The sequence below is a fragment of the Nerophis lumbriciformis genome, linkage group LG09 (assembly GCF_033978685.3).
Source record: "Nerophis lumbriciformis linkage group LG09, RoL_Nlum_v2.1, whole genome shotgun sequence".
Classification (NCBI taxonomy): Eukaryota; Metazoa; Chordata; class Actinopteri; order Syngnathiformes; family Syngnathidae; genus Nerophis; species Nerophis lumbriciformis.
The window spans coordinates 42,551,475-42,565,429 of record NC_084556.2 but is presented as its reverse complement, the minus strand read 5'-3'; the positions used below and the strand labels follow the sequence as shown (position 1 = coordinate 42,565,429).

The window sequence follows — 13,955 nt, the reverse complement described above, 5'->3', positions numbered from 1 at the left end:
GCCTCGGGGTATCGGGTTGCATAATCGACAATGACAAGGATATAGCGGTGTCCACGAGACGATGTTGGCAACGGCCCCACAATGTCCATAGCTATCCGTGAAAATGGCGTCTCAATAATAGGAAGGGGTATGAGGGGATTCCGGAGAAAGGGCCGCGGTGCCGCTTTTTGACATTCCGAACAGGTGCGACAAAAGTCCTCGACGGCTCGTTTCACCCCAGGCCAATAAAAACGTGCGACCACTCGGTCGTAAGTCTTCTGGGCTCCCAGATGAGCCCCTAATTGGTAGGAGTGAGCGAGGTACAACACCCGTGTGATGTAACTTTTCGGCACTAATAGTTGTTCGACAACTTCCCCCCCTTAGTTTTTTCACTTCGGTACAACAGGCCTGTTTTACCAAAAAATGAGGATAAGACATCCCACTAACCCCAGAGACCAGTTGACCGTCTATGGTAGCAATGCTTTGGCGGGCCATTTCCAGGTTCGGTTCAGCCCATCGGGCTGTGGCGTACTCGCCTTGAGGTGGATTCCCCTCGACCGGCATAAGCGGAACTCAGAGAAGGGGTCTTCACTGGCTGGAGGGGTCTCTCCCCCACTGGTGTCTCTTTCAGATGCTCCACTTCCTGGTGAGGTTCCTCTAGGTGCTCGGAAGGTGGGGAATGCGGTCCGCGGGGTCGAGGCTGCGGGGCGCCGGTCCCGGTGTCTTGTTTGTCGGGGAAGATTTTGGCGGCGGCCTGGGTTCCAATACCACTGGAAGAGGACACAATCCGTGCTTATCAGCAGAGGAACAGGTAGGTTGGGGACCACCCAAGCAGCCACAACGGCGTCTCCACGGGGGGTCTGGACCCGGCTATGGCTGACCGATTAACGGCGGACATCACCATGGATGCAGGTGACCGGGACGGTGTCGGAGCCGACAGGACCAGCGTAGTCAGTCCTCACCAAGGTGATGACGCTGCCAGAATCGATCAGGGCATGGGCGTCGGTACCTCCCACCCGCACCGGCAGGGTGGTATGGGTTCGGCTGGAGTCCCCGGTGTGCAAGCAAGGTCGGTGGGCACCCGAGCTGGCGGGAGAGGGCATTGAGACATCTCGGTCCCGCTCCGGACAGGCCCAGGAGATGTGGCCTTCTCGGCCGCAGACATAGCACCTTCTGGGGGGTTGGGCCAACCTTTGCGATGGGTTACTATCCCTTGGGGCGTTACGTGGAGGAGTACGGGAAGGAGACCGCCGGCACTCACGGCCCATCCTTTCAGCAGGGGTGGGGCAGCCTGGCTCAGCTCTGGTGGTTCGGAGCATCTTGGTGCTAATTTGGTAGTTCTCCAACAGAGCTACCAGAGAATCCAGGGATGTGGGGCTCACCTGCGCAGCATACTTTCTGGCATCGGGCGGAAAAGCTTGAATACACCTATCAATCACCAGTCTTTGGATCCAGGGTGTCTCCCCGCCACTCGTCAGCCAGCCCTGGGTAAGACGTAGCAGTTTTGCGAGCTGGGCCCTGGGCGGGTGGCTCGAACAGTAGGCCCAGGCATGGCATCGCTGAGCTCTAGCTGGTAGGCTGTACCCATGGCTTGCTAAAATTGCGGCCTTGAGCTTGGGGCAGTCTCGTGCGTCCTCTGCTGGCAGGTCGCGACAGGCGTGCTGGGCCTCCCCAATGAGGAACGGGGAAATTATTCCTGCCCACTCACCGGGTGGCCACCGCTCCCTTGTAGCAGTGCGCTCAAAGAGCTCCAAATAGGCTTCAACGTCGTCATCTGGGCCTTGTTTGGTGAGGACTCCCCCCGGGGCTCGAACCACTGCTTCGTCTTTGTCGACCTTCTTGAGCAGTTCTTTCATCGCATTCTGCAACTCCGCCTGGCTTTGAAGGAGCGCCCTTACTGCTTGCTCCATACTGTGGTTGGGTAGGGTCTTCTATGCCCGCATTCTCCACCAATTTGTGATGTGCGGGCACAAACCAACCTCCCAGAGACAGTTCTGTTAATGTTCAAACGCAGCAGTGTTGGTTTATTCAGTCACTTTTCTGAATAAGGTTTAAATTAAAGTTCTCCCGATTGGGGCTTCCATTGAAACAAAACAAATTATTGCATTTTTCATGACTTGATCAGGTCCCCTAAATTGCCTGGAACACAGCAGAGAAATCTCTGATCAGCACAAAGTTCAATAAATCATAGCATTCAATGAATCAAACATATTACACCTTTAGCAGACTAATCTACAAATACAATTTCAGTGGAGCAACACACTTACCGCCCGATGGGAGCAAACCTTTCCCAGCATGGAGCCAGCCACACAATGAGTCATACACTGAGGTGCTATTTAAGCAAGACAGTGATTGCCAACCTGACACAGCTGCCTTGGGGCAGGTGGCCACACATCAACCTGATTGAGAATGGAGTTAGGGATGTACTTGCCTTCAATGACCACACCCAGAGGTTGGCGTAGTTTGACCGCCTGGTGCATGCTATCACTGTGATGGCTGGCCCACTGCCTTGTCTCACCTGTTCGGGGGTATTGTGATGCTCCACAATGTGTATATATATATATATATATATATAGTATATACATATATATATATATGTATATATATATATATATATATACATATATGTATATATATATATATATATATATATATATATATATATATATATATATATATATATATATATATGTACTGTGTATATATTCTGAGTCCCTGTGGAATGTTGGTCCACTCCTTTTCAATGGCTGTGATAAGTTGCTGGATATTGGCAGGAACTGGAACACGCTGTTGTATACGTCGATCCACAGCATTCCAAACATGCTCAATGTGTGGCATGTCCGGTGAGTATGCTGGCCATGCAAGAACTGGGATGTTTTTAGCTTCTAGGAATTGTGTACAGACCCTTGCAACATGGGGTCGCGCATTGTCATGCTGCAACATGAGGTGATGGTCTCGAGCGAATAGAACTACAATGGGTCTCAGGATATCGTCACAGTATCTCTTTGCATTCAAAATGCCACCACTAAAAGGCACTTGCGTTCTTTGTCCCTCAAAACTTGCAACATCTGTAGCATTGTGCTGTGTGATAAAACTGCACATTTCAGAGTGGCCTTTTATTGTGGGAAGCCTAAGGCACACATGTGCAATAATCATGCTGTTTAATCAGCATCTTGACATGCCACACCTGTGAGGGGATTATATTGGCAAAGTGTTCGCTAACATAGATTTAGACAGATTTCTGAACAATATTTGAGAGGCAAAGGTCTTTTGTGTATATAGTAAAAGTTTTAGATCATCATTGAGTTCAACTCATGAAAAATGGGAGCAAAAACAAAAGTGTCCCTACGCATGCGCCTTGTGACGGTTGGCATCAAGATTTGTGCAGTTGCCAATCATGTGCAATGTTCTACACATTCGCTCTGTGCTGAGTGAATTCCTTGCATTCATCAGTGTATGAATGTGGAAATAGCGTCAAAGCGCTTTGAGTAACTTGAAGGTAGAAAAGCGCCATACATTTACCATTTAAACATGTTTGTTTTTTTCCCATTTATGAGTCGCAGGAGTATCTGTAATGTTTCTTCAAAAATAAATACATTATTTTGGAGATCAATATCCGTCGTACACAGGGGCGCCGAAAAGGGGGGGTAAAGGAGATGGATTCTAGGGGCCCATGATGGAGGGGGGCCCAGAGAGGCCCCTAATGATGATGAAATTATAATACAGAAAAAATAATGACACTGTGTTGGGGGCCCTGTAAAGATTCTTTTCATGGGGCCCAAAATCCCTAGCGGCGCCCCTGGTCGTACATACAGTACATTCGTATCTGCGTTAATAGAACCCAGTTGGAGCTGGAACGCGTTATCTTTAATCTAGTAAAGAATTGCATAAAGACATCAGCTAAGTGGGTGGAGCTACTGGGAGAAGTCCCTTGTGTTAAACAAGTATTGAGGATCGTTTTTATTTGGGCGGAGGAGATTGGATAAGTTATCCAACTGTCACTCCATGCTTGATGGAAAACCTCAAGCTTCATCGGATGCCATTTGCGTTACAGCTTTCTAGATGTTATTTTAAGAGTTCTGGTTTCTTCTGTATGCCTTTTGAAGGCCTCTTTTAGCTTCGGCGGTGCTATACTATTAATGGTGTTGCGCAGGGCAACGTTAAAAGTTGTTAGTGAGGTTATCAATAGGGCCCACATAATTTCGGAAGAGTCTTAGTTTTAGGAGCATTAATGTAACGGCTGCTACAGCATTGGTTAGTAGCAGTGGTGTGCCGTCAGGGCCAGCAAGGCCTTCTCTGCTGGCCTAACATAACCAACAAATCTAATTAAAGATAAATTATTTTTTTTATTTACTTTCCCTGAATATTTAAAAGTATTCATATTCTCTTCATGTCATATTGTGCTACTTCCAGTGCTGTTGTTTTTAGTTTTAGTTTGTATCCAATCAGAATTCAGCTAGCTTATGTTGCCATGCTGTACGAAATCTGCCTGAGGCCTTCAGAATCAAGAATGCGGGTGTCCGTGCACTTTAAATGAACGGGGACATACAGTTGCGATAGCCAATCAAATCACGAGTTGTCAGTAAGGCCTTCTAGATGGCCTCACGTTGAACGTGAGAGAAAAACATTTCAGTTGTTTATGTGAGAGCATTTCAGCAGTGTATGTAAGAGGTAATTCTGAATAATGTCCTTAACGGCCCCTCATACTTGACCCTGACCAATCACAACAGGCAGTAGGAGGCTGCCAGATCAGAGATTTTCAGGCAAGGAGAAAGTAATGCAGATATTCCCTACATACAGTACTCAACCTTAAAATGTATGGATTATTTTATTAAAATGAACGTTCCCCTGAAATGAGGAGGATATGGCCCTTTTAATCTCTGTTTTCTCTCCTTTCCTGCATGATCACATTTCCATTTCCAGTGGACACCTGCATGTTTGTATCGTCTGTGATCCATGTGGAACTGCATTCAATGACATTTCATGAACATTTTTTTTTTAGAAATTCAAGGATTCAAATAACTTAACATGTTGACATGGAGACTGTGTCATGATTGCAGCTAAAACAACTACACACCTTCATCCACCAAATTGGATTACAATTGACAATCCATGTCAATTGTAAACACGTAAATTAAACAATTTACACGTTTCTGAATTCAAAAAGTGAAGGGGAAATGAGCAGGTGCATAAAGAAATGTCTATAAATAATTGAGTTAATTATTGGAATGTAAAGTGTATTTCCAAATGATAACCCTCCAAAAGATGTGCAGAGTAAAACATGTAAGCCCATTGAAATGCCCATCAATTGCCATACTAGTTAAATATTGTTTGTCGCTTTGCGGGCCCTTTTGACCAGTGAAGATGATGATACATTAATGCTGAACAATTGTCCTTCCTCATTGTTAATGTCAAGCAGTCAGTGTCATTTAATCATCGCATTATTTAATCCTCATTTTTACTTGCAGTGGTCAGTGATCATGTGTGTGTGTCTGACTGCACTAAAAGTAGTTTTGGACAGTTTTGCATACTGATTATGAAAGCAAAATTGTCCTACCACTCATATATATATATATATATATATATATATATATATATATATATATATATATATATATATATATATATATATTTTAACCTTATGTGTTTGATGGACAGATCCAAGCCAGGTAGCTGCTACATGTGCAAAGGGAAAGCCAGTCCCAGGATCTCGCAAGATGGTGGCAATTTTTGATTACGATCCACGAGAAAGCTCCCCCAACACTGATATAGAGGTTAGTTAGGCACACACAGAGCCACATTTTTCTTTTGTTCGTGATGCCTTTTGTTTTTTCAGGTTGAGTTGACCTTCAGTGCCGGAGACGTCATCAATGTGATTGGCGACATGGATGAAGATGGCTTCTTCTATGTATGTATAATTTCATACACTTTAAAAGTTAAAATACAGTCAAAACTGTGCAAGTGGAAACCGTATCTTTAGCAGCCAGTAGCCCTATTTTGCATCTCTTAATCTTTTTTTTTTCTCCGTAGAGTGAACACTAATGTCAAAATTTGAGTCTTAGTTGTTATTATTTGATTGTTTACTCTTTTTAGGATAAACTTGCGAGGATGTGATGGGTTGTGTGCTTTTTTCCATAATATTTAAGTTAAATAATTTGATAAATAACAGCAACTAGCAATGACGCTTGCTTGCGGTTTACGTAAAACTAATACAGTCTTTCACACACGGGGGTGGGCGGTGCTGTACGTACTACACATCCGTCCGCATACACATCTTATTATCCCACACCGAGGAGCAATCTTTTTTGTTCTCAAACGTTTAACCAATAAGTAAGTAACATAACATTATTGCACATTCTGATTGACATTCAACAGTATAAATATGGAGGTGACATTTGGTCACAGCAGCAGTTAAAGTGTCTTTCGTGATCAAAGGTGAAAAGTGTCTACAGTGATGGTTCACGGTTCAGGGGTGGTCATGGTAGCTGTCTTTTGTTCAAAAAGATAAACGTACAACGGGGGGTTCGGGGCGGGGTAGCTAGCATTCACAAGTTAGCATTCACAAGCCTGATGGCCTGTGGGTAGAAACTGTTTGTCAGTCTCGTAGTCCTGGATTTCAGGCTCCTGTATCGTCTGCCTGATGGTAGGAGGCTGAAGAGACTGTGCTGGGGGTGTGTACTGTCCTTTATGATGTTGTGTGCTCTCCTGGTGGCCCTGGTAGAGTACATGTCCTGTAGGGAGGGGAAGGCTGCTCCTGATATGTACTGAGCAGTTTTAATCACTCGCTGGAGTGTCTTCCTGTCCTTAGCAGTGCAGTTTCCATACCAGACCGTGATTGAGCTGCTAAAGACACTCTCAACCGTACTTCTATAGAAGTCGCTGAGAATTTTGGGTGGCATGCCAAATTTTCTCAGCCTTCTTAGAAAGTACTGCTGGGCTTTCTTTATTGTTTGTTGGGTGTTGTGATCCCAGGTGAGGTCCTCGCTGATGTGGGTCCCGAGGAATTTAAAGGTTTTCACCCTGTCCACCTTTATCCCCCCTATGTACAGAGGTGTGTAGTGTGTACTCCTTCTCCGTGGTTCAATAATAATCTCCTTGGTCTTGTCTGTGTTCAAGGAGAGATTATTATCCTGACACCAGTGGACACTTATGCTATTTCCTTTGAGTGGTCGCAATAGATACTAGTTGGGGATTTTACACTGCACTTCAAAATCGGCAGAGGTATCGTGTTTGGCATAGCTAAATTCAACAATAATGTCATTGCTCCTCCCAACAGCTGTGACAGTTTTCTCCCATAATTGGAATAACCAGTGTGACTCACAGTTAGCCATAAAGCAAATACAATTGCACTAGTGCAGTGTCATACAACAAATGGTCATAAATCTACTTGGTCGTAGATATGTGCAGCACACTTTGAATGCTGGGGACACATGGAAAAGAGGAATCATGCACATCATAGTGCAAGGAAACTGAACTCAAGGCCCAAACATACTCGGGAAGAATGTACATGGAACGTAGTCCACGGAAGTATGCACGTACGCAAAGCAGACGTCCCCCGAAGCAGCAATACTATGACCACGCGGACAAGAGTCAGGTCACTGTGTATTTTTCATATCGACCTGCATGTGAAATGTATTTTTCCACCAAAACTTATACAAAATTTAAATCAGGCCAACTAATGAAATAAATGTCTACCACGACTCGCCTTTAAAACAATTTCCAACACAGTTGACATGCTGAGTCAAACTGAATACAACATTTGGTGGCAAGGACCACTTGGCAAGAATACTCCCCTTCCTCGTCTCTTGTGGCATTTAATGGCCGCACAAACCACCGACTGTTTGGTAGAGCACTTTCTCGTTGACAGTGTAGCACACCATGACAGAAAAATGTATACAATGCGCAGGGATTTTTGGATGTTTCACAAAAATTTCACAGGAAAAAGTCTGTTTTAAAGCCCAAACCTACATTTGCGCTTCACACACCCTTTTTATTAATCAGTAGAAATGCTGTTTTTTGCCATTCTTCCTCTTCCCTGGCTCAGCAACATCACCGCAGCACGTCAGCATGCTGAGGAAAAAAAATACTGTTATTTTTTAAAGGCACTATAGTACCGTTTTCAATTTATTAGTACCGGTATACCATATGCAACCCTAATATATATATATATATATATATATATATATATATTGTATATATATATATATATATATATATATATATATATATATATGTACATTACGTTAACGTGTTATTCACTTCCAGGTTAAGGCGTAACCAGGAAGACACGCGCATTGTTTTACACTGTCTGATATTACGATGACACGCGACCAATTTCGCTTGAAAACAGAGCTGTAGATAAGACTGAGATAACTTGTTGGTATTGCAGCAACAACCATTTTTATCATCAGCGCACATCAGCTTTAAAACACCATCTTAAAGCGAAACACATACTCGAGGATGTCGCCACTAGCATAAATGCTACGTTGCAACAAGCATAGGAGAACGCTTCTCTGTCGGTCTACCTGTGTCAATGTTGTCAACATAGGTACCACAGTTAAGTTAAACATATGCCTTTGCTAAACGGACAGCCACTGCACGTAAACCACTAAACATCTGTGAAGACCGTCACCAACTTAGTCTTGCAAGAAAATGTAAGTCATATCACCACAGCTGATCCATTGAACAATACTTTGGAGATGGAATTACAGCAGGAATACACCAACTGTACTATAAAACAAGAGCATCCAGTTGCCATTACGGGCTGAATGTGAGTTTATTTTGCTTCCGGAGAACACTGGACATCTATAAGTGATCATAACGAGATACGATAGCATTGTACCAAAAAAGAGATTAGTGTTGAGTATTAAACTTTGCGACTGGTTTTTTCAGATATTGACCACGTTGGGGTTCCGGTCAGAGAACACACGGTCATCATTTGGACTCTTCCAACTTTAATGGTGCATATTGATTTAGGTTAGGTTCATTTAGTATCTGTAAACCACAAGCAAACACCCATCAACATTTATGTCATTTAACTAAAGAACAATATATAAATTATGCCTATAGATATGCTCAAAGTAAAGTACTAGAGACATAATATATTGCATTTCCACAATGGCATGTGAGCTTGCCACATTAGCAGCAGCAATGCCATCCTTAACAGGGAGATGTTAGCTCGTAGCAATCTGACAACACAGCACCAATAATATTAATAAAACACCACTAAATGTTACACACACAGTGATGTCTATTAATAAACTAAATGAGTCTTATATAATAATCAACATAGTCTTATATAATAATCAACATACTCACATCGTCAAAGACTAGAGCACCGATTAAACGTAGCAGAGAAAGAAGTTACCACACATTAACACATGTCAAAAGGGAAGCGGAAGTGACACTGTCAAGAAATGCTTCAAAATAAAGTATCTGAAACGTAGATAACATGGAGAATTCTTAACAATTAGCATTGTCATCTGAAGAGGTAAACAAGTGTGTTTGTTTAAACAACTGGTTAAAATGAAGAAGAGTAAATGGTTACCAAATATTTTCAAAGTGCGCACTTATTTATTACTACACTTACTGTCACCGAGTTTTGAGAAAACCAATGACTTGCAGTTCAGTAAAACATTTAAAAAACATTCCTGTAAGACATTCTGACTACAAAACTGAGAAATTTTCTTCAGCAAATTGTATTTATGCGGCAAACCATAACCCGTGATTAATTAATCTCAGATCTAGAGTGGGATTATATACAGTCGTGGACAAAAGTTTACATACACTTGTCAAGAATTGTCATGGCTGTCTTGAGTTTCCAATAATTTCTACAAGTCTTATTTTTTTGTGTGATTGGAGAACATACTTGTTGGTCACAAAAAAACATTCATGAAGTTTGGTTCTTTTATGAATGTATTATGGGTCTACTGAAAATGTGACCAAATCTGATGGGTCAAAAGTATACATACAGCAATGTTAATATTTGGTTACATGTCCCTTGGCAATTTTCACTGCAATAAGGAACTTTTGGTAGCCATCCACAAGCTTCTGGCAAGCTTCTGGTTGAATTGTTGACCACTCCTCTTGACAAAATTGGTGCAGTTCAGCTAAATTTGTTGTTTTTCTGACATGGACTTGTTTCTTCAGCATTGTCCACATGTTCTCAATGGGGTTTAAGTCAGGACTTTGGGAAGGCCTTTCTAAAACCTTAGTTCTAGCCTTTACCACTTTTGACATCTGTTTGGGGTCACTGTCCTGTTGGAACACCCAACTGCGCCCAAAACCCAACCTCCGGCCTGATGATTTTAGGTTGTCCTGAAGAAATTGGAGGTAATCCTTCTTTTTCATTGTCCCATTTACTCTCTGTAAATCATCAGTTCCATTAGCAGCAAAAGAGGCCCAGAGCATAATACTACCACCACCATGCTTGACGGTAGGCATGGTGTTCCTGGGATTAAAGGCCTCATCTTTTCTCCTCCAAACATACTGCTGGGTATTGTGGCCAAACAGCTCAATTTTTGTTTCATCTGACATCACATAGACAAAGATAAGACCTTCTGGAGGAAAGTTCTGTGGTCAGATGAAGCAAAAATCAAGTTGTTTGGCCACAATACCCAGCAATATGTTTGGAGGAGAAAAGGTGAGGCCTTTAATCACAGGAACACCATAGCTACCGTCAAGCATGGTGGTGGTAGTATTATGCTCTGGGCCTGTTTTGCTGCCAATGGAACTGGTGCTTTAGTATGAGTATGTGCTCCAATCACTTTATCACAAAAAAAAAAAAAAAAGTTGTAGAAATGATTGGAAATGATTTGGTCACATTTTCAGTAGACCCATAATAAATTAATAAAAGAACCAAACTTCATGAATGTTTTTTGTGACCAACAAGTATGTACTCCAATCACTCTATCACAAAAAAACAAGACTTGTAGAAATTATTGGAAATTCAAGACAGCCATGACATTATGTTCTTTACAAGTGTATGTCAACTTTTGACCACGACTGTATATATACTGTATATAAAAGATATACAAAGATTTAATTTAATAAAAAATCTCTGCTTTTTGTTCATAAATAGACACAAATGTATAACACAACGTTAACTCCAGTCTACATACCAACGCCATTAGTGTAGATATGCTAGGACAGCATACCACTTGACAGTTTGTTACCCATTGTTCTGATATCTGATGTTCCGGGCTCTCTCAGGGTGACTTGCATGGACAACGAGGGTTGGTGCCCTCCAATTTCCTGCAGGCTTTTCCAGAGAATGCCCCAGCCGAAGATTTTTCAGCTCAGCCTGCACAAGAACACAAGAAAGACTCACAGGTAGTTGCTGGTACTTGTAGTCTTGCAGTTTTCTTGCCTGCCTTTCCATGTCACAGTGGAATTATATTTTGTCAAAAACCCGTATAAGTGTAATTATCAGGTCACTTTTCACTGTGTTCTTCGCACTACTAAAAAGTGCTGAAGTCAGCATACGTATCCCTGTAAGACCCAAATATAGAAAAACCTAAAAAAAAAAAGTTTTGACCTTTCAGATGTTGTTGTAGGAGGCATTTGATGCAGAAATTGAAGAGCTAAAAAAAAATAAAATTATGTATGTTTTTAGAGAAATGTAATATTGCAACATTGGGCTTTGATAGGAGCACAATTTCTGTATTTGTACTCAAGTTGTCTGAACAACTAAGGGTTCATTTGCAGGGTTGATTGCTTACTTAGCCCCATAGCGATATATACCATTAATAATAATCACACATTAGTCATATTTTTATGACGTCATTTATTAAAAATATAAAAAATATCAAACAAGATAAAACTCTTAAAAACGCTTTTTCCCCCCTCTTTTTTTATTTTCATGACATTGGTCATGAATACTTTCATTGGTGGTGAAAGTCCCAAAAACAGTCCCTGTCTTCTGTAAAACAAAGGCGAACATCAACTTTCTGCAATGTGTGTTGGTGTATCCTGTATTGCAGTGTCTGCAGCGTCCTCTCCCTGTCTTCCTTGGGAAATGGGCAACTAGATCCTTGCGTACATCCACTGGGAGGCCTCTTCTGAGCATTCAGGAGGGCTTCCTGGTGTCGCTGTCTGTGTTGCTGGGCTCCCTTTGCCTGAAGATGGCCGTCCTCTCTTTGGAGTTTCAAGTGTTGCATTTACCAGGATGAGAGAGGATGCTAGCTGTGCCTGAAACTGTCTCCTGTTCATTGTGTCTTTGCTAGACACCTTAAGCGCTTTACAGTCCCGCTTGTAGAGCAGCCAGGTATTGACAACAGCGAGGATGATGGTGTGCCAGAAGATGTACATGTACCAGCGACAAGATTTGATGGGGAACTTGTATTTGTCTGTGAATGAGTCCAACAAATCTCCACCTCCCATGTACTTGTTGTAGGCACCAACAATGTAAGGCCTCTCTACTTCAATGTAGGTTCTGTTGGCTTTGTCCCAGCGTTTAATCTTCTGCACAGGTTCAGGTCCAGCAAAGGATGACACAAGTGTGACGGCCCTGCTGTCATAACTTTTGACAGCACAGATGTTGTGATTCCCCTCCACTCTGACGTCATAGCTTCCTCTCCCCTTTTTCTTCAAGCTCTTCTCGTCTTCAAGGATACAGTTGGGTAGGCGCACCTGCCTGGCTGTTCCCATGTAATGAATTCCCCGATCAAGGAGCTTCACTAATAATGGAACACAGGTGAAGTAGTTGTCTGCATACAGTTTGTAGTTTTGACCTTGTGGAAGTGTGAAGCAAGTTTCATCACAACCTCACCTGACAATCCAAGTTCAGATTTGGCTCGTAATCCGTCGACACTGCCTTGGTAGACATCAAAGTCACACATCATGCCAGAGATTCCAGTTCTCATCCACACTTTGAATCCCCATGGGTTTGGCTTGCCTCGCATATATTGCTTCATGCTGCTGAATTTTCCCTGGAAAGGAATCATCATCTCATCCACAGAGTTGTGCTCTTCTGGTTCCACCTGCAGGCATTTCTCTCTGAATGAATCAAGCCAGAGTCTGAGTTTCCATAGTTTGTCTTTCTTTTCCGTCACAGATACTGTCATGTTGTTTACAAAATGTAATGACGTCAACAAGGATTGGAATCTGTTGCGTGACATCACATCAGCAACAGGGGAGTACCGCGTCTCTGTCTCCCAATACATACGGATTCCAGCCATTTGTACCAGGCCCATCTTCAGGTACATGCCAAGCATTTTTTCAATTTCCTTTGCAGTGGTGTTTACAGATGTTCCATGCGCCTGAAAGCTGTACTCATTTCGTGTTTTGTGCCAGAGACTCAACCATGTCTTTGGACACAAACTTCTGGAAGTATTCCAATGATGTGTGGAGGGAAATGTCATCTGCTGTGATATCCAGACCAGAAAAATCAGTGTTGGGCCTGATGAAATCTATTTTCAGCCAGCAATACCTGTCACGGGGCATGATGTGTTTGTCTGTATTTGGCTCGATGTCCACGTAATTATCAGCTGGACAGTCCATGGGTGGTTGGTTTTCTTTGTCCACTTCTTGACAGACATCCTCATCGGAGTATTCATCACTCTCATCGGTGTCACTGATTTCCATCTCAACCTCACTCTCTCTATTTTGGACCATGTCAATAACCTCCATGAAAAATAAAAACAAAGGACCCAGATTTCCCTCGCCCGGACGCGGGTCACCGGGGCCCCCCCTCTGGAGACAGGCACGATGGCGAGCGCCTGGTGGCCGAGCCTGTCCCCATGAAGCCCGCCCGGGCACGGCCCGAAGAGGCAACGTGGGTCCCCCCCTCCAATGGGCTCACCACCCATAGCAGGGGTCAAAGAGGTCGAGTGCGATGTGAGCTGGGTGGAAGCCGAAGGCAGGGCACTTGGGGGTCCGATCCTCGGCTACAGAAGCTAGCTCTTGGGACGTGGAACGTCACCTCGCTGGGGGGGAAGGAGCCTGAGCTAGTGCGCGAGGTGGAGAAGTTCCGGCTA

The 13,955-nt window shown here is 43.2% G+C and overlaps 1 protein-coding gene across 2 annotated transcripts in view; it reads left to right on the top strand.

Moving 5' to 3' along the window:
- Window positions 1–13,955, top strand: part of tspoap1 (TSPO associated protein 1) — a 223,963-nt gene that overhangs the window by 195,570 nt on the left and 14,438 nt on the right. For both annotated transcript variants that reach the window (XM_061963136.2, XM_061963137.2), the window contains 3 exons: window positions 5,638–5,753; window positions 5,816–5,887; window positions 11,191–11,310. In XM_061963136.2, coding sequence (XP_061819120.1) covers window positions 5,638–5,753; window positions 5,816–5,887; window positions 11,191–11,310 — 308 coding nt within the window. The remainder of the gene's footprint in view (window positions 1–5,637; window positions 5,754–5,815; window positions 5,888–11,190; window positions 11,311–13,955) is intronic.